This window comes from Astatotilapia calliptera, chromosome 6, assembly GCF_964374335.1.
Source record: "Astatotilapia calliptera chromosome 6, fAstCal68.1, whole genome shotgun sequence".
In the NCBI taxonomy this organism is placed as follows: domain Eukaryota; kingdom Metazoa; phylum Chordata; class Actinopteri; order Cichliformes; family Cichlidae; genus Astatotilapia; species Astatotilapia calliptera.
The window spans coordinates 29,594,725-29,615,297 of NC_137427.1; the positions used below are offsets into that span (position 1 = coordinate 29,594,725).

At 42.9% G+C, this 20,573-nt stretch overlaps 2 protein-coding genes and 2 non-coding genes across 4 annotated transcripts; 3 read left to right on the forward strand and 1 right to left on the reverse strand.

Annotated features, from left to right (window-relative positions):
- Nucleotides 1-88: 88 nt before the first annotated feature.
- brat1 (BRCA1-associated ATM activator 1) lies at nt 89-10,573 on the reverse strand. The gene is made up of 12 exons (XM_026171533.2): nt 10,189-10,573; nt 9,421-9,569; nt 9,178-9,325; nt 5,914-6,370; nt 5,474-5,581; nt 5,229-5,320; nt 5,039-5,142; nt 4,503-4,689; nt 4,058-4,131; nt 3,284-3,368; nt 2,909-3,195; nt 89-1,975 (listed from the first exon to the last, which is right to left on the reverse strand). Exons 1-12 carry the CDS (start codon nt 10,313-10,315, stop codon nt 1,055-1,057), a joined length of 2,739 nt encoding a protein of 912 aa, XP_026027318.1. The 5' UTR covers nt 10,316-10,573; the 3' UTR covers nt 89-1,054.
- Nucleotides 10,574-10,710: 137 nt separating this feature from the next.
- Nucleotides 10,711-17,592, forward strand: eif3ba (eukaryotic translation initiation factor 3, subunit Ba). Its single transcript, XM_026171536.2, has 19 exons — nt 10,711-10,957; nt 12,513-12,705; nt 12,821-12,940; nt 13,044-13,101; nt 13,262-13,390; nt 13,506-13,663; nt 13,907-14,038; nt 14,141-14,207; nt 14,294-14,340; nt 14,419-14,629; nt 14,722-14,794; nt 14,897-15,019; nt 15,112-15,190; nt 15,398-15,536; nt 15,650-15,775; nt 16,017-16,094; nt 16,422-16,530; nt 16,617-16,729; nt 17,026-17,592. The coding sequence occupies exons 1-18, from the start codon at nt 10,858-10,860 to the stop codon at nt 16,715-16,717; spliced, it is 2,043 nt and encodes a 680-aa protein (XP_026027321.1). The 5' UTR covers nt 10,711-10,857; the 3' UTR covers nt 16,718-16,729; nt 17,026-17,592.
- LOC113024877 (small nucleolar RNA SNORD60) lies at nt 15,247-15,328 on the forward strand. Its single transcript, XR_003272739.1, has one exon. It is a non-coding gene; the product is annotated as a small nucleolar RNA SNORD60 (small nucleolar RNA).
- Nucleotides 15,823-15,907, forward strand: LOC113024876 (small nucleolar RNA SNORD60). The gene has a single exon (XR_003272738.1). It is a non-coding gene; the product is annotated as a small nucleolar RNA SNORD60 (small nucleolar RNA).
- Nucleotides 17,593-20,573: the final 2,981 nt, after the last annotated feature.

Consider the following 20,573-nt stretch of genomic DNA (forward strand, 5'->3'; position numbering starts at 1 on the left):
TAACATCTACGCAGTCAGAGGATGCAGCGGAGGACGCCTTCACAGATTCCCTTAGTGACTGATAAAAAAAAGCAATAAAATAACACGCTTTTTTTTTTTTTTTACAAAATTTGCATTTATTTAGAGGATTTTGATGTGAATAAACTTCAGTTGAGCTTTTAGATCCCACTTATGTGAGTGGCCACTGTGACATCATTCAGTGGCAGGTTGGACAATGCAAAGAAAGTGTTTGGCAACTCTTTTGCTTCACATCAACTCTGGGATTGTCTATATTTAGCTCATATTCTCATTTAAAATGGTGCACGAACAGCAAACAAATGCTGACAATTTACTGCGACACATTGCTATAGCTATATGTTTTAAATGTGGCTGGGGTCCTTATAGGATGTTGGGTCTTTTCTTTTAATTAATTACATGAAATATGATCAAAAGGTTTGTAAGTACAGGTGTAAAAATGCTGTCACTGTGCCTTTATGCTTCTCTCCTCCTGAGGGCTGGATCTCCTCCACTGCGAGCCTTCAACTTGAATTTTGTTGCGGAAGAGAGGACAAAGTCGCAGGGAGCCAAATCTGCTTTTTCATTGAGCTGTGTGTAATTTGGAGTGAACGTTCTCCCTTTGACGCTTCAGGGTGCTACGGGAGAACTTGGCACTGAGGGGGTGATCCCCCGGGACAAATTCAGAAGTAGGTCAGCTCAACAACCACTCTCCTGGTCTTACCCACAGCGCCACCTTTGGGGCTTTAGACTACACTGAGTCTGAGTCATAGCTGAGATCCAGGATTGATCCTGTACATTCAAGCTGGGAGCGATGCATAGCAGCGGCACTGTGAGTGGTGTAAAGGTGCAGGTGACAGTGGGCACATTTAAATCAGTGGAGTGGAGTCACAAAACTTTTTGATTACAACTCAACTGCTGCATTACAATTACCCAGGTGAAAGAAGTAAACAAGCAAACAAATAAAAAAACTACAATTAGCGTGCTCCTCTTGGATTCAACGAATTTGAATATTGCAACAACATGAAGAGAAATGTAACTTGATTTATTCGTGTGTGCGTTAGTAGCAGTCCACTATGACCTCTTGCCCTGGTTGTGTGTTTGAATGAGTGTGAGAGGTGCTCGCAGTTAGTATGTCCTGCAGTAGTGAGAGGGGCGAGTTATGCACGTGGTCACTGCTTCTACTGAGGATCTCCAGCTTGTCGTCCAAACCCAGAGAGCCCAACGCTTCACACACGCTTACGCGCTCGCAATGACTCACAGCGCTCGCTCCTTCCTCGCTGTGGTCTTCAAAGCTGGTGGCATTGAGTGCATTTAAATCTCTCTCAGCATTAGCCTCAGTCCTTACACCCAGTATCTTTCTGATCTCTTGTGCCCAACCTGCTCTGGGCAGCTCACAGGACACTCTGGCAACTGTTGCCGTGGCATCAGATACATCTGGGTCCCCTTGCGATGCCGGACAAACTGTCACTCTGAGTGTTATCAGCAGTCTACAGGCCTTTAAAGCTACAGGCCTATCGCAGTCGACCAGACCGCTCAGCAATGCAGAGATGACTCCCTGCTCAACCAGACTCTTCAACACGTCGACTAAATCTGACTCCGCGTCCTGTGCGCGCGTGTCTCCGTGTGTGTGAAGTGTGTAGGCTCGGTCAGGCATCACAGCGTATGCGTGTGGTTGGGCCGGACGTGCGTCCGAGCCCTTCGTGTAACTCCCGTGCCCCAAAAAGGCTTTGTCCAGCAGCAACTCCGCCAGCTCCAGCGTGTGAACTTTGACCTCCCAGTCCAGATCGGCACAGCCTCGTGAGAGGACGGAGCGTACAGACTGCATGAGGAGAGAGCAGGAGGGGGAGGCAGGCGACGACGGGGGCGTGTGTGACGTATGTGAAGAGAACCAGGCGATGAAGAACTTTACAACAGCCCTCCTGGCAAACCCTTCTGTGTCCTGGGAGAGAATCTCAAGCAGCCGGGTCACGATTTCAGTCTGGAGATAGACGGGACATCGAGTTAGCAAAACCGGGCAAGTTCAAATCAAACTACAGATGAACTATTATCATTTAAATCTGATATCTGTTCTGAGCCCCACTATCTCTATCTTGAGTGTTGCTGTTATTCCACAGAACAAAACAAAAAGTGGAAAAATTCTTCCCTAATGCAATTGATGCTTTGAACAGAAGCTGGAGGCGTTTTCAGCTCAGGCTGTCTACTATTAGGAATGTCCACAGTTCGACGCCCAGCTCATCTAATGTCGCAGTGTCTTGAGGCACAACAATAAACGCCAAATCCTACTGCATCTCTGCTCTGTTGCCCTCTCAGAATAAGCCTTTTACTTCTACTAAACACAGCGTGTTATTGCCTTTGCTACAAAAATACCTCCTTCCAGCTGAACAGTTGACTCAAACAACGGCAGGTTCACACAGAGCACATGTGGCAGCTGTGAAAGAGTCTGGATAGACCACGGCAAAAATTATATAATTATTGCTGATGCAAGATCATCTGTGAAAACAATGGGGCACCACTGGTGAACCTGCCAGTTCAGGTGTTTTCTTACTAATGCCTGTGCCAATCTGTGACCACAGGCTCCACTGAAGGATGCTGGGTACTTGTGCCACCCTCATGGAGTCTTCTTCTGACAGCTTGGTGATAAAGCCTGCTGGAGGACACTGTGCTGGCCACACTGTGTGATCTTCTTGTTGCCTCTTCAGTGCACATGTTGTCACTTTTATTTGCACCAAAGCAGGTGAAATAAACCAGTTTGTTATAAAAATACATGCTACATATATAATATCGGTGTTAAGATTCTAATATTTACTGTTTTTGAGTATTCACATGTGTCTTTATCCTCCTGTCACGCATGCACGTTCATGTACACATTCCTCGGTCCTATTTCGACAGGTTTGCCTTTACTTCTTCTCACCTGCTCCTGTGTGGGTGCTGCCCCCTCCTGCCAGCTGTGCATCACTGTCTGTGCCAGTGCTTTGATCGCGCTGGCTCTCACATAACTCTCTGGATCCTGCAGAGCCTCCCTGAGGAGAGGAGTGGTACAGCAGCAGCCACCCAGCAGGGCCTCAGAGGCATCGCACGCCTGCTCAGCTGGCGCCCGGCAGACACGCATCGCTCCCAGGTGCCCTAGAAACTCCATCGTTGAGTCTCTTACCTCCCAGCGCATGTCACACGCACGCTTCTTCACCACCTGGACGAGATCTAACAGACACAAACAATGTGATTTGTTGTGCAGATCTATTGCACAGGCTTTATGAGCTACAGGGAAGATGCTAACGCTGTGATTTACCGTGTCTGAGCTGGTCTGTTATAAAGGAGACGTCTGTGCAAACACTCATCCACTTTACCAAGGCTTGGTAGGACTTATGTAGCACCTGAAAAACAAAGACGCATTCATCTTATCACGATGTTCAGTCCAAAAAACATTTTTGTTCCCCTCAACCTGCCTTTTAAAATCTTGAACCTTTCTCTATCTCATTAGTTCTTGTCCATTCAAAAATAAAAAGCAGAAACTTGTGCTTTTTACATGACTCTATGACAATTACAGAAAATTGTGTAAAGAAGATTTTTGATGCTTGAAAGTGAGCAAAAGAAATTTAACTTTGACCTGTGTAAAAACAGGTTGAGATACTCAGGTTACTGACGCCATCTGCTGGATGGTTTGGGACTCTTAGTTCCAAATAATGAAAGAAGTGACAGTCCTTCAACGTACAGTGATTCTCTCAGACAACAGTGTGTTACGACCACAGTCTGGGGAGAGATATTCCTGGCTTTGTGCGCTATGGAAAAACTTGACTAACTCCAACTTTAACCACATCCATCACCTTTACAACGAACTAGAAATGAAACTCTAAGATAGATCTTCCACAGGTCAGGATATTGACCCAACCCAGTGTAATGGGATGAGAGCCAGGGTGCATCCATATTAGAGCAAACACAGTGAAACAGACTCACGTTTTAATTCACACCTACAGCCAGTTTAGGTGTGAATCAAAGCAGCTGTACAAATCTCTGATAGTTGTGATCATCTTGCATCTGTGAACAAAAACACGCACAAACTTACAGTGGGATCAGAATCAGGATCGTCCAGATACTGTATCAGAAGTGTGAGCACGTCAGTCAGCTTGCCATTTGCTCCTGAAACACAAACAGACACGTAAATTAACTCAGCGTGTTCCTTTAACATTTGTTTTTCCCACATATGCCATATACTACTTTTGTTTTGTAGAAGTATCTTACAGAATTTTTAAAAACTCATCACTTTACTTTTCTTACTTTTTTTCATTGATTGTACTCAATTGTATTTTTGTATTTCCTTCATATATCTGTACTTGAGCTGAGGTGATGCAAAAATTTCCCCGTTGTGGGATCAATAAAGTCTTATCTTATCTTATCTTAATATATGCACTAAAGGTCTTTATATCCTCCATAAAGAGAATGGTTGTTTTCAGTATTCCCTTTTAGTTCCATTCATGTAATATGGATTCTAACTCTAATGACAGCTTCACCTGGGCTGTTACTGACAGCTGTCAGAGCCTCTAGAGCACATTTCTGAACTTTCCCACTGCCAATGACATTCCTGAAAACTTCACTACAGCCAGCGGAAGAGGAGGACGAGTCGCCGCTGCAGATCCTCAGTAGCGACAGAATTCCAGACACGATTAAATCCGGAGCGCAGGGGAGGCAGTCAGGATCCTGAGGGAGAGAGGCAGATTATAAGCCTTTCCATGCGTTAGAAACAAAGCTAACACCTTATAACATGGCGTGTTACTTCTATCATTCAGATTTTATCAGAAATTACAATGTAATTATGTTTACATGCATCTACTTAAGTGTACAGTACAGGAAAGAATTATTATTATACCTGTTATCCCCTTATTCTAGTGTGCCTGCCTTTAATTGTGTGTATGTAAATATAATTACATTGTAATTACAAATAAATAACCTAAAAAGCCTGCTTTATTACAGAGGAATTAAAAATTATAGTGTTAACCGAAAAAGATCCAATATTTACTTAGCCACTCTCTCCTGTCCTTACACTCACCATGTGTGCAATCTGAGGTGTGTTTGTTAGACACACACTGATCATGGAGATGCAGGAGGTTTTGCTTTTCAGCTGCTCAGTCATGGCAAACCGATGCATGTCTCCTATAGGCCCAGATCTCATGTTACTCCATAACATAAGTGCAAGATAACACAGATTTTTCTCAAGAGTGTACGTCTTTGTGGGTCACCTGCAGTGTTTGTGCCTAGTCGGTTCTGGCCAGATATGATGTCGAGGGGTAGCAGCAGTAATCTCACAGACTGAGCTGTGTGGACACGGTCACTGCACATAAAACCAGAAGAAGAAGAAGAAGAAGAAGAAAAGTTTGCAGACAAGACACTAGACTGACAAATCCTCATGGCTTTTTAACAGAAAACCCAACCTCTACAGACTTTTGTGTACAGAGTTTGTGTTGGCTGAACAAGCTGTGCTTACTGATGGCTGCCGCGGAGAAAAGCAGCTGCAGCATGGACGAGGTCAGCAGGTTTCCTGACGTTCAACATGAAAGTTAAAAGACGGGTGATGCGCTGGTCTGGGACGCGGCTGTAGGAGCAAGCACAGCAAGAGTCTATAAACTAAACCAGAAAGAGGCTGAACAGCAGCACAGTCACTAATGTATACTTAAAAACAACCACTAAGTAAATGCTGTGAATGATGGCTGACCATTACACTGTCCTGTTGTATTGCATAGATCAACAGAACAAAGCCATTGATGCTATATCTATTAGCAGATTTGCATATTCAGCCAGGAAGCTCCACTGTCCTCACCATCCTCTTAAAGTCACTACTTAAAATCTAAATAATCTCTAGTAGAGACAAAAAAGGACAGACAACTCTATAAAGCTACACTCTAGTGTGTTTTATGAGGGGTTTACCTGCATGCAGCTAGAATGACATCCATCAGAGGCAGTGTGAGTTCACTACAGTCTGCTGCCACCATTTCCTCCAGAGAAGCTGTGACTGTCTGCAGCAGCTTGTCATGCAGAGGAGGCTTGGTCTGGCCCAGGAGCAGAGCCAGCAATCGGAGGGTCTGCTGACACTGATGAAGCTGTGCGCTTCCCTTGGGAACCCCCAGCGCCCTCTTGAGGTACTCTGAGATTGCATCGACAACAGCGGTGCAATCTTGGTTTATTTCCATGGGCTCGGCTGGGTTTTCTACAACTGCCTTGGACACGCTTGTGTTCTGCTCATCTTCCTTCTTATTGGTGCCATTACATCCTATAGATGAGACAGGCTGACAGAACAGCAGGACGTGGGCGAGCATTTGATTGGCAGCTGAGGCAACAAATAGGCTTGTGTCTGTCTGGAGTTGCAGAAGCGGCTCAATGAAATCTAAAAAAAACCAAACAAAGATAATACATATATATGAGGATGCGCAGTGGCGTGTCCAGCAGGGTCGCCTGGGGGGGCACAGGCCCCCCCCCCCCCAACCAGACTGGCCACCCCAGGTGCCACCCCGAAGCTAAAACAATAAAATTTAATGAAATATCAAATGTACGATTATGGTTTCACAGTGAAGCTCAGATATCCGAGGGTAAGTGAATGCAGCACCGGCTTCTGCACTATGAGCATCATGTTAGCAAAGGTAGAAGAGCCAAGCACAAAAGACGGCACCGCAGAAAACAAAAAAAAAAATTTTCCGCGAAAGATTAACAAGTTAACATAGCCATCGGACATTTGCATGGTGGGCTGATGACTTGTTTTTTTTTTGTAACGGCATGAACAATGAAAGTGGTGGATTGGCCAGATGCTGGCCGATGTGTAAAAATAACTCAGTTGTTTGGTGGTGGCTATGGCGGAGCTTCCACAGATTCAGTAACATTAATAAGTGGTGGAGGCCAGCAGGTGGATGAGGGAAGGTGAGGCAGGAGGAGAGACCCGAGGTGGCCGCCGGTCCGAGTGTCAGGTGAACTGAACTTCAGGTAAGAAGTTATGACCTGCAGTCTATCTGGGTCAGATATAAACCAAGTTTAGGTGCAGTTTATTTTTGTTATGCTGACTTTTTACAGTCAGTTACAATACCTCGTACTGCGTGAGCTAGAATGACGAGTTTCTATACAGCTGTTCGGTTGCTATGATGTTACTGATAGTGAACTTTATTTTATTCATAAGGTTAGTTAGTAGAGTTGCCAACAGCTCCTTAAAAAATGGAATGGTCCCTCATTCAGAGAAAATATTACACGTTTTGTATTGAGCTGAGAAGAGACGCAGTTTGTCCCGAACTTTAGCTATAATGGAAAAAAGACACACAGCTGGAGTTATTCTGTCTTTACAGCTGCCTCTTCTATTGCTACTTCAATCGTGAAACTGATCAATGATCAGCTGATCGGCTCTCTTGTTTGTTTATCGCTCACTTTGCGCCAGAAACAGGAAACCAGCGGATGTCGCGCTAAACAACAGCAGCACGTTTAAGCTTGATCAGCTGTTGTTAGAATTTATTTAATATTAATTTCTACTATCAGCTGATGTTTGCTGGAGCCACAGCTGTAAACCTGCTGGTCATGATGTCGGTTTGGATATGTGGTGAGAGGGAAACATGAAGATGAAACCAGGAGACGTCCTTACTGGATCATCAGAGCTGTGATGGAGAAACAGGTTTACCTTTTAGGTGACATGAGTGAGTTGAAGGGAAGTTATGAACTGTTTCTGAGAGACAAATAACACCAGGATCCTTTTCTAAGTAGCTGACAGCTGGTAACTGTGCAGGGGCGGGTCTAGCAAAGTGTTGCCAGGGGGCCAGGTAGGGCATTAACAGGGAGAGGGGGGCACAAAGAAATACTTTTCTTTTTTATTCTCAATTCAAATATCTAGCTTTTATTAAATAATTATCTGAATCTTGCGAACAAAGTTTTTATCTGACGTAAAATGCATAGAAATCATACATATACCAAAAAGACTGTACATCACTGTCACAACAGCATTTGTTTTCATTCAAAGTCTTTATGGCTTTAATACCTGGTGGGCCGGTCTCTAGTCAAAATGCCCAATTTTTTGTCCCAGTCCAGCCCTGCAGGTTAATACTGGCAGTGTCACCATGCCAGCTGACTGTATTTCATCATCAACCAGTGTATATCTTTATTTTAAAGGGCGACCGTGGCTCAGGGGGTTGGGTAACGTATCTGTAACCGGAAGGTCGCCGGTTCGATCCCCGAGCTCTCTGTCCTGGTCGTTGTGTCCTTGGGCAAGACACTTTACCCTACTGGTGATGGCCAGAGGGGCCGATGGCGCGACATGGCAGCCTCGCTTCTGTCAGTCTGTCCCAGGGCAGCTGTGGCTACAACCGTAGCTTACCTCCACCAGTGAGTGAATGAATAGTGGCATTGTAAAGCGCTTTGGGTGCCTTGAAAAGCGCTATATAAATCCAATCCATTATTATTATTTATACATCAATATTACCAAAGTTTACCATAAGGCAGCATAGAAAGTATTTACTTGCTTTCAGGTTTTATTCAAATGTTAGTCTTTTCATTTGTTTCCCCACTTTTTTCCTGTTTCAAAATCAAACACCAGTTTGTGAGAAGATTATCTTCTTTTTTGTAACAGGCATTGGTTTTGCATTGGCATTGGCTAATTTGCCAATTGTATGTTAAAAATGTTCGTATTTTAATATTCAAAAATGTTTTTGCCCAAAACATATGTGCACTACATGTCAGTAAAAATACTATGCAAATATTGCTGTCCTTGAATACTGAGTAAACACTGACTGATTGTATCTCTTCTACTTTATCAACGCAGTATCTAAAAACTTTGCACCGTAGTGGTTAAAATCTCATTCTAATAAGAGTTAAAAGCGCATTCGGTTATTAGGTTTACAGGGTTATTGAATTATGGTTAACGGTTGGTAGAATTGTTTTTAACATTATCTGCCAATTACATCTGCCACCCTTCTCCAAATCTGTGCCCCTACCTGGCCCCCCCAACAAAAATTTTCTAGACACGCCACTGAGGATGCGTCAGAATTACAACAATATAATACCTATAGCACAGTGCCTCTCGCCCTATGGCAGCTGGGAAAGATCCAGCCCCCAGTGACCCTGAATTTGATATGCAAGAGCAAACAAATGAAAGGATGAACAGAAATAGCATATTATCCTTAACACTAATGATCCCCCTCTCATGAATCGATGCACAAAACTCACCTGCTTGTCTAAAGAAGCTAAGACCATTTGGATGCTGCAGTGTGGTCCTTAAGCCCTGGATCCAGCCAATCCGTATGCAGGGATCCTCCCAGAGCCCTAACTCCTGCCAGTGCTGACAGCTAAAGACAAGATCCAGTACTAAGGACTCCTGCAAGAGAGAGAGGGAGGCACAATAATAGAGCAGATAAGTACTGGAATATTTTGTAACAGTTTACTAAATGCAACAGGCGTCAGAAGCTCTACCTTAAGAACTATGAAGTCATCCTCAGCAGCAGCCAATAAGCCGATGAGTCTGAGAGTGAAGGAGAGGACACCTGGGGCTGAAGCCGTGTCATGAATCACAGCAGATATGAACTCAAGCAGACACGGACAGGCCTCCAGCAGAGACTCCCCTTCAAAGAGTGAAAGAAAAGAAAAACAATGATACAGATTTGAAAAAGGAACATTTTAAATTTTAATTTATCTTTATTAATGCAATATAACATATATATATATATCATAAGTATCTTTGAGTTTTGGGATCTTTTACAAAGTGTAAATGTTATCTGCAAATATCGGTGATATAATCTGAGTAATAATCACCTACAAATACAGTGATTCGCTGCATGGTATTAAGTTTAGATCAGTTCTCTGGAAAATGAGGGCTCTTTAAAACACACCTTTCAGCTTTTCATGTATTTTGAAGCTGTTTTTTCGAAGAACTGGAATGTAAATGTGCTTGTCTCTGTCTCAGCTTGTGTCGTTTAAATATGCTATAAGCCATAAATGAAGCAGAAGTGACAGTCAACACAAAAAAGACAGTCATCGCATGTTTGTTTCATTTTCAAAATATCTGTTATTCAACCCAGGGTAGAGGGTTACATACTGAACTTAAAGAAAAGAAATAAAGTATCGATTAGATGGTATCGATACTTTTAATAATATAATTTTTGAATCGATCCTCCTATTAGAAAGATAGTGGGAGAGGAGGAAGAATGAAGACACTATCCTGTTAGGGTCAGTACTACTAACCAGCCTCGGTGAGCGCTGTGAACCAGTCCAGCAGTTTCTCCAGAATGGTGTCATCGGGCAGCGAGCTCCCTGAGGCCGCCAGCACCTCACAGACCCGGGGCAGCAGTGACACACACTCTCTGTCCATGGTGCTAAGGTGTGCGTGTTAATAACCGCAGTTGCTAGCTTAGGTCTTTACAACTAGGAGTTATATAACGTCTACACATTCTCTAACCACTCATGTCAATGTAAATGTGACCTCTAGCTAAATTGTGCAGTACAGACCAAACTGAAGCAGCTACTTTAAACACACAAAGTCGTTGGTTTTTGTACTTTACTAAACGAACGTCTCGCGGGAAACAGTTTCGGATCTACCGGTGTGTCGTTTCCTTTTCCGTGCTTCTGGGCGGGTCTCACGCCCCTGCGCTCTTCGCTGATCTCTAAACATCACTGTGGGGGGAAAATTACCACCAGTAGCTGTTGTACTTCCGGTCCCTATGCTTTACAGCTTTACTGCTTCTGCGCAGCCTTTCCACGCGCCTTTGAGGAGGTTCCGGTGTCGCGTTTCCGTCACGTCGTCCATTTTCACGGATCCGCACATGGTGCTACACCGGCTGAGAACCGCCAGCCTTTTCGTTTTCGGGATTTTTGCTCCGCTGTAGACAAAAGTCCGTGTCGTAGTTCTGTTAAATGAAAGAAACGGTGGATATGGTGGACGACCCCGAGTATGAAGAGGAGGAGCCTTCCTTCAGCGACCCGGAGGACTACGTGGACGATGTCGACGACGACGGTAAGCAGTCACAGAAAAAACGCCGGCTTTCCGGCCTGCTGTTAGCAGTTAGCTAAGAGCTCAATGGTGGGGATGTTTTAGATGCTACAAAGCTAGCTAGCTTGCCTCTCTGCTCACCGGCACGTAGTAATAGTGAATAGTTAACAATGAACATGAGCTGGATGCATAAGCGTAATTACCAGGAATACAACAGCGACACCACCCTTTTTCTCCAAAAAAAACCTCCAACATAACGTTATCACAGTGTACTTAACGCCCGTTACAGCCTCACCCAGACCCCACACTGGGGCCTGTGCGATGCGATCTGAAAAACCGAAACATGATTTTAGCTAGTAAAGCCGTTAAGGCGCATTATTTTCTCTGTGCTGTTTGCCTATATAAAGTAGTTTGAATGGGGCAGCTGGTTGTAGCTCAGTGGTAATCCTAACCCAGGTCTGAGGGGCGTTTGCTCAGTAGAGCTTTTCAATTGTGCAAGTTTTGCAGTTGTGGTAAAATGACTCATCAGATACACGTGTTTTGTCTGTAGTAGTCACAATATAATTATTTATGTATATAGAAACTTTGGGGGTAAATTTACAACAAAATTAGTACCATTTAATATTAATATGCAAGCTTAAGTTAAACAGAGACTCAAATGAAATAGCTTCTGTGAAGCTAAACACGCCAGCATAGCGGTTCTTTATCCTCATCAAAATGATGTATATTAAGCAGTGAGTGTAAAGGAGATGTACTATTGAATCAGCTTTATTATGATGTGATTATATGTTGTCTACTTATAATCAGAATCAGAATCAGAATACTTTATTGATCCCTGGGGGAAATTATTTTTTGTTACAGTGCTCCATTTTAAACCAACATTAAGACAAGACAGACAATACGCTAACTAAGAATAGTACAATATATACATATATATATACATACATACATACATAAGTCACTTATAAATAAATATTTGGAAAAGAAACGTGTAGTTGTAGCAGCAAACAGTGTGTTAAGTGGATGCGTTGTACAGGGAGATGGCCACAGGCAGGAATGATTTCCTGTGTCGTTCAGTGGTGCTTTTCGGTAATCTCAGTCTCTCACTGAACGAGCTCCTGTGACTGACCAACATGTCATGGAGTGGGTGGGAGGTGTTATCCAACATTGTCTTTATCTTGGACAGCATCCGCCTCTCCGACACCACCTTGAGGGAGTCCAGCTCCATCCCCACAACATTGCTGGCCTTACGGATCAGTTTATTAAGTCTGTTGGCATCTGCGACCCTCAGCCTGCTCCCCCAGCATGCAACAGCATAGAGGATCGCACTGGCCACAACAGACTCATAGAAAATCATGAAGCGTAAACCTACACATCTCTAATGGAAATTTAAACAAAAGAATTATGTCTTTTTCAACGATGCAGTCTTCCCTACCAGTAACTGAAGTGGTGGCTATAAAGTTTAGATTGGTTTTTGTATATGAAAAGAAGGTCGTCATTAAAATGAGATAAGAACCCCAACCCCACACAGTCCGATGAGCTTGTTCATCACCCCTGACCCTCCTCCTTCACTTTTCAGAGCTTCTTGATGACATCCTGAGGGAAAAACCCCAGGAGGCAGACGGCATAGACTCGGTGGTGGTGGTGGACAACGTCCCTCAGGTGGGCCCGGAGCGTTTGGAAAAGCTCAAGAACGTCATACACAAGATCTTCTCCAAGTTTGGCAAGATCACGACCGAGTTTTACCCAGATGCAGATGGCATGACCAAAGGGTAAGACCACAGATGTTTTCTTTTGTGCATCTGTTTTGATTCAAGGTGGATTTCTGGATTTGAAGCAGAGAGTTTGTTTTATTTTTTAGTAATTGTTTTTTTCTCCTCGTTACAGTTACATCTTCCTGGAGTATGCTTCTCCTACTCAAGCCCTCGAAGCAGTCAAGAACGCAGATGGATACAAACTCGACAAGCAACACACGTTTAGGGTCAACCTCTTCACTGACTTTGACAAGTGAGTATGGAGTACCACCCAGTAAATGCATTGTCCAGGTATTGCTTGCCAGACTTGGAATACAAGTAAATAATCGCCCCTTTGTTTTTGTTTTGTTTTTTAGATACATGAACATCAGTGATGAATGGGAAGCTCCAGCAAAGCAGCCTTTCAAAGACTTTGTAAGTGTTACCTTAACTTTTCAGTCATAAGACTTAGAATTTGTTTGACAAAAATAGCTTCATGTCAGCACTTTCATTATTAAGTTGACCTTTATAAATCAACAGGACAGTCTCTATCCTGAAACCCTGCAAGCGACAATTACTTTGTCTGTGTTTTCAGGGGAATATGCGCCATTGGATCGAGGACCCAGATTGCCGTGACCAGTACAGTGTGATCTATGAAGCTGGAGAGAGGACTGCCATTTTCTCCAACGACGCTAAAGAGCCAATCACAGTTGAAGAGAGAGCAGTGAGTTTTTAATTACTCACACAGAGTTGGTGGGAAATGCAGGGCTTGTATCGAACATGATTGGTCAGTAGTCACTGGTTTGGAGAGTTCTGATGTTTTTCCTGCTTTGATGCAGCGCTGGACAGAGACGTACGTCCGATGGTCTCCTAAAGGTACCTACCTGGCTACGTTCCACCAGCGGGGAATCGCACTGTGGGGCGGCGAGAAGTTCAAACAGATTCAGAGGTTCAGTCATCAGGGTGTGTCCCTCATTGACTTCTCACCATGTGAAAGGTAATAAAAAGTCGATTTTTTTTTTAAATCCAAAAAAGCACATTATAGTGCACAGAGTATCCTGTTCTAGTATTTATTTATTTCCTGTAAATAAGGCAACGTCACCTAAATCCTGTGGGTTGTTGCACCATGACCTGGGGACAGCAAAGGATGATTAATGTGCAGATAAAGCACTCTAAAGAGGTGCCGAGTTGGCCTGTGAGCCACTGTCTGATTTTAATGTGTGGTTGTGTTGGCTTCCAGGTATGTGGTGACCTTCAGTCCACTGATGGACACCAAGGAGGACCCACAGGCCATCATCATCTGGGACATTCTGACCGGACAGAAGAAGAGAGGCTTCCACTGCGAGAGTTCTGCACATTGGCCTATTTTTAAGTCAGTATTATGCTTTCTCTCTTTTAAATCTAATTTAAGTCAAATTTGCAGAGTCCTTGCAGAGTTTGGATGCGTCTTCTAATTTTACATGTTTGTTGTCAGATGGAGTCATGATGGGAAGTTCTTTGCAAGGATGACACCAGACACACTGAGCATCTATGAAACTCCGGTAAGTAGGCCTGAAAACAGTCTAGATGTGTTTAAATGAAATGTGCAAATGATATTAAAGGTTTATGTTTTGTTTTCTTCTTGTAGTCTATGGGCTTACTGGACAAGAAGAGTCTCAAGATTACTGGGATAAAGTAAGAGTCCTTCATACTCTCATGCTTTAAAAAGCAACGGCATTTTGTATAGAGGTATTAATGTTTGTGCATCTTCAGGGACTTCTCGTGGTCTCCTGGTGACAACATCATAGCGTTCTGGGTACCCGAGGACAAAGACATCCCAGCCAGGGTGACTCTGATGCAGATGCCCTCCCGTCAGGAGATCCGCGTTCGCAATCTCTTCAATGTCGTCGACTGTAAACTGCACTGGCAGAGAAACGGGGATTATCTGTGTGTGAAAGTTGACAGGACTCCCAAAGGAACACAGGTACTCATAGAAAGAGGACAAACCGCTTATATGTCACAGATTTCTTTTAAAAAAAACAAGAAATAATAAGTTGACTTTTTTTGCCTTCTCAGGGTGTCGTTACCAACTTTGAAATCTTCCGCATGAGAGAGAAGCAGGTTCCTGTCGATGTGGTGGAGATGAAGGGTAAGACATGTATTTGTACAAACACAGAAATGAGCTGCAAGTAATTCTAATTTCCACAGAAAGGAAGTTAATCTGTTTCCCTTCGTGTTGTTTTCCTTATAGAAAGCATCATAGCGTTTGCATGGGAGCCCAATGGCAGTAAGTTTGCTGTCCTCCACGGCGAGTCGCCAAGAATCAACGCCTCCTTCTATCATGTCAAAAACAACGGCAAGATTGAGCTCATAAGTGAGTAGAAGGACAGGCATGCAATGTTATAGCAGAGCGTTGTTGCTTCTAATGTGTCCACTAAACTGAATGTGACACTTTTCCTTTCACAGAGATGTTTGACAAGCAGCAGGCCAACAGTATCTTCTGGAGCCCCCAGGGACAGTTTATGGTGCTGGCTGGGCTCAGGAGGTAGGTTTTATCGGAGTGTGTGTGTGTGTGTGTGTGTGTGTGAGATGAATATAAGAAGCCACTGATGACAAACTAAACATTTTTTCTGACACCTCGTATGAGAGCTAAGCTCCTGATTCTAACGCTAATCTGAGGCTTGTTTCATTGGTATCTGTAGAGATGAGTGTCTTTGTACATGGATGTAACCGCTTTGCCTCTCCTTTGCAGTATGAACGGAGCTCTCGCCTTTGTAGACACGTCAGACTGCACCATGATGAACATAGCAGAGCATTACATGGCCTCTGACGTGGAGTGGGATCCAACGGGTCGCTACGTCGTCACCTCCGTCTCGTGGTGGAGCCACAAGGTGCGTAGCACTCCACAGGCCTCGCCAGTCCTTTGCAGATGAGAGGAAATGCAGTCTGGTCTTTTTCTGTCATCCATTCACTTCGTTTTTCTCCACCTTTACGTGCGTGCTAGGTGGACAATGCGTACTGGCTGTGGACGTTCCAGGGCCGGCTCCTCCAGAAGAACAACAAGGATCGGTTCTGTCAGCTGCTCTGGAGACCAAGACCTCCAACCCTGCTCAGCACAGAACAGATAAAGGTACAGTTTCTTCTCTATACTGTGTGTGTGTGTTGTTGAGTGTGTGGAGCCAGTGATGACAAACATAATTTTTCTGACACCTCGTATGAGAGCTGCACCGTGGCTCCTGATTCTAGCTCTAATCTGAGGCTCCCAGCTACACCACATTATACATGTGTCCACCATGTACTGCGATGATGCGTTTGTGAAGCCATCTGTCACGTTAACATGCTGTCATATACACTCATCTGTTCTCTTGCAGATGATCAAAAAGGATCTGAAGAAATACTCAAAGATCTTTGAGCAGAAGGATCGTCTGAGCCAGTCCAAGGCTTCTAAGGTTTGACCTGTTTATATTTATATTTTAACTTATCTTTGGGAGAGTTTGTTGGAAATGCTTTTCCCAATTTTTCATGTGCTGTCCCCCACCTCTTCCATCAGCATTGGATAGGCCCCTTTTTATTGTCCTGTTAATTTGCAAGTTAATCATCTCCTGTATCTCTTTAAAGAAATTTAAAGCGTTTTGCTAACTTTTATATTGACTCTATAGTATAATTCACTGAGGCTGCTAACACTTTACATGCTTTCATGGTAATACAAGCTGTGTGTTCACACTGAAATGTAAGCTTTGTGGGTTATGATGCTGAACTCTGCTCTGTGTGAGTAGGATCTGGTGGACAAGCGGAGGGCAATGATGGAAGACTACCGACGGTACAGGGAGGAGGCGCTGAAGATTTATCAAGAACAGAAGAGCATTCGCCTCGAGCTCAGAGGAGGTGGGACCTCTCACTGTTATCTCACTCACTGTTAACTTGCCTTTGAGGCTTTTTCTTAAGAGTGCTGAAATTTTTGTGTCATGTAGGAGTGGGCACAGATGAGCTGGACAGCAATGTGGACGACTGGGAGGAAGAGACCATTGAGTTTTTTATCAACGAAGAAATCATTCCCATTGGAGATCTGTAGTCCCCTACGCAGGTAACACACTGCACAGGTTGTTGTGGAGTCTTGTCAGCTATTTGTCTTGCACCCTTTGATTTCACTGTGGAGATGTGTTCATATTTTAAACATCCGGCTATAAAACTTTACATTAGTCCACATAATGCGGCTGCATATAAATTAGGGGATGCATGTTGTCTTCAGTTTTAATCTGAAGTGGCGAACAGAAAAATTAATGCCATTCCCGCATGCTCATACAGTCAGCAGCATCTTCATCACCCCCCCCTTTTGCTCACAGTCTCACTCTGCATTTCCGCTCTTGTCTTCCCCTTCAGTCCATCCGTTTTTGTGTGGAAGGAGGAGAGAGGAGCTACGTCATTGATTGGAGAAGGACGACGACCACGCTGTGAATCTTGGGGCTTCATCTCAGGCCGCAACGTTCAATTCATCATCAAAGTGCGCCTTACGGATCAGCAGCTTCATCGAGAGACAAAAGAGAATACTTTGTATTGCCTAATTTCTCTTTGTCTCTCAGCATCATCTTCCCCATTTTTTTTTCCTCTGTGGACTTTGATATTCAGCAAAACTGCCTCCTACTCTGTTCATTAGTTGGAGTCTCAGTGTCTAATCTCAAACTCCATCCTGTTTTGGACCTTCCTCAACCCCCCCTGGGGATTTATTTTGAACTAGCCTCACCATGCTAGTCTGTTGTTACAGGGCAGCACAGAGTGCCATACCATTCAGGGGTGGAGGTGTTGTGAATAAACAAGTAGCCTTGTTAATAAATGTGCTGATGTGGCGCTATAGTGGCCTGTATCCTCCTCCTTTCAGACTAGGCTTTCACACAGGGAGGGGGCGCGCAGTGGGAAAACCTTTAAATAAACAAACAGAATACCACCTGACTCTGTCTCACGGTTTGGTTATTATTAGATTGAGTCCATTCAAATATGGATTGGTCACATGATTGCATGTGATATCAGAAAATTAACCTGCATCAGTCTGGAGCAGTGTTTACACAGTAAATATGCTAAAACTGCTGCGGGCTTGATAAAATAATTCAAAGATGTACATGGCCGTTGTCGTTCACTGATGTCTAATAAAATATTACTGCGTACCCTGATCATACTAATTAGGGCATGTGGATTATTGATAATCTGGATTATTGGTAAAGATGCTAAGATTAAAATTGTAATTGTTTATTATATTTCTGTATCTGATTCTTTGCTGTTTCACCTTATAATTCCTGAGGGGAGGGGGCGGGGTATAGGCCAGCTTGTCATCACATCAGGATATAAAAGCTGTTCTTACTCACATGCAGCACCCTCCAGGAGACACATGTACAGCAGAAGTACTGTGGTTTAGATTGTGTTTCCTGAGTAATTAAGGCAGACCAGGGCATAATCGCCCACTAACTGTGAATATTCCACACAATTACACATGCTAATTTCACACCAGTGCAGGTTTTGTACTAGTGAGATGTCTAATTGACGTCCAAACCTGCTGCATTGGTCATTTAAACTGTTAATGCACCTCCACGGAGTCTTTTCTCAAATAAATGATGTTTGGGTGTGCATGTGAAATCCACTGCAAGGAAAACACCGATCCTGATCATGGACAGTGCTGGTTCTCAGCTGAAACAAGTTCCTTCAACTGGGCCAAATGTGACAGCTACAGATGTAGAAAAGTGTCAAGACAAAAGTACCAATCAGCATCAACAGGTTTGCTCACATCTCTTCAGTATTAACAGCATCACAGTCACATGTACCTTTTCTCCATTAGACATGAGTTTGTTTACATCCAATCAGGTGAGTGTTTACTGTGTTTTGTTTTGTTTTTAGCTCACTGCAGTTAAGAATATAAAACGACTGCAAATCTTTGTTGTTTGTAGGGGGAAAAAGATCCATCTCATAAACAGATGACTTCAGCCTCAAGCGTGGCAGCTAAATGCAGGGCTGTGTTTGAGCCTAAACTCAGACGTCATCTAGCTGCCACTGAATTTGCCTTTGAAAGCCATAAATTGCAGTGAAATTGTGCCCATTTCTGCTCAAATGATTTTAATATTCCCACATTTCGCTGTACTTAAAATATTTGTAAGCTAAGGTCACTTGCTCTTTTGTATCTGCTGTTTGAGTTTTGTGGCCTTGAAGTATTTGCATCAACCAAAATCATGGGTTTTCCTCTCTGTCTGTTCCTGTAGATACCTGGTCTGTCATTAAGGTGAAATTCTAGCCTTGGCTTTTTCCACAGATTTGAAAGTCATCCATACCTTCACCCCAAGGCCATATGATTTGCTTGCAAAAAATAAAACAAAGTGGGCCATAATTTCTACAATAAAACATTAAATAGTCTAAATGTGCTCGATAGGAAGGCCTTAAATACAGTAGTTTTGTTTTCTCATCAACACTTGCGTCATTGTTATTGTGAAAAACCCTTTCAGACCTCAACATACAGCTGACATCCTAGCACCATTTGGGTTCATTAGTCTTGCATGGCTAATTCCCAATGGGAGCGGGAGGCCACTGTTCAGCCACAATATAGACTCTATGCTGCACGGATCTCATTAACCTCCCAAATATCTGCGCATACTTTTAAACACTTTCACTGTGGTGCTTTTCACTGTGAAATACTCTTATTATCAAAGACGTTATCTACCAGTTCGCCATGTCACTAAATGTTCCACAAACCACCTGAAGAAATGTGGCTTAACCACAGTCATAAATCAGTTTTGTATCTGCAAATTAAACGCTTAAAGTGTGCATGTTTTAACTGGATAATTGTGGGTGAAATTTTGCACTCTTTCAAATAACTGAATAAAAAATACATGAATAAATAAAATTTGCAGACAATGTGCGCTTTATTATGAAGGAGGTCCTGTTTAAAGCCCAAAAAAAAAGAGATAAATTTTACTGAGAAAAATCAAGTTTTTAAAAAAAAAATTGAAACTTTTTGACTGTACAGAAATTACCAGATTATAAAACAAGTTCAAATTCAGACTTACTGAGAAAAAAAAATCATAGTTTAACATATGAAAGTTGGCTTTTTATTCAAACAACAAAGAAAGTATAAGCTACTGTGTCTTCAAATAGAAGTCAAATTTGATGACATACTGAATAAAAATTTTGATACTAAGTCCCAAATATGGTTTCCTGAAATTAAAAAATGTTAAATTATAAGATAGAATGTCGACTTCCTGTCTCATAGTTCTTCTTATTTTATGAATGGTTAAGACTGTGTTATATGACATTTCTGTCTCTCAGCAGCTGCTCATCTGATCCACTGCAGACTTGGGACCTTATTATCAGCAATGTCAAATCTGAGGTCCTTTCAATCAACGCTTGTTACATTTTAGCTCAAAGTTGTTCTCTGTTAACCAGATGACACTCACTGACTTTAATGTATTCCAAAACATCTCATTACTAATTTTAGTTTACACAACCAAGTGCCCAGTCTGAACCTTTAGCCTAGGCTTGTTTAAACTTTAATCCTAAAACCAAGTCTCCAAGAAGCAATTTCAGATTAATAAATACATTTTTATTTTAGGCAAATAAAAATGGAGTAAATACCAAATGCACTTTTTAAATCACAATTTTATAGAAAAAAGTCATACAAAGCTACCTGGCCCTGTGTGGAGAAGTAATTGCCATCTAAACCTAATTACTGGTTTTGCCATCTTTGGCAGCAAGAACTGCAATCAAGTGTTTGCAGTAGCTGACAATGAGTCTTTCACATCACCGTGGAGGAATTTAGGCCCACAGAACTGTTTTAATACAGCCACATAGGAGGGTTTTCCAGCATGAACGGCCTGCTAATGGTCATTCTAGAACACCAAAATTGGATTCGAGTACAGACTAGACCACTCCAAAACCTTCATTTTGTTTTTCTG

Bases quoted from the DNA above. Each gene is read 5' to 3' on its own strand.
- eif3ba (XM_026171536.2), top strand. From the start codon at position 10,858: ATGAAAGAAACGGTGGATATGGTGGACGACCCCGAGTATGAAGAGGAG. The intron at 13,664-13,906 runs GTAATAAAAAGT...GTTGGCTTCCAG, and splicing joins GACTTCTCACCATGTGAAAG to GTATGTGGTGACCTTCAGTC. The intron at 16,531-16,616 runs GTGGGACCTCTC...TGTGTCATGTAG, and splicing joins TCGCCTCGAGCTCAGAGGAG to GAGTGGGCACAGATGAGCTG.
- brat1 (XM_026171533.2), bottom strand. From the start codon at position 10,315: ATGGACAGAGAGTGTGTGTCACTGCTGCCCCGGGTCTGTGAGGTGCTG. The intron at 9,570-10,188 runs GTTAGTAGTACT...CACTCTTTGAAG, and splicing joins CACAGCGCTCACCGAGGCTG to GGGAGTCTCTGCTGGAGGCC. The intron at 4,132-4,502 runs GTGAAGCTGTCA...TTTGTGTTTCAG, and splicing joins AGCTGTCAGTAACAGCCCAG to GAGCAAATGGCAAGCTGACT.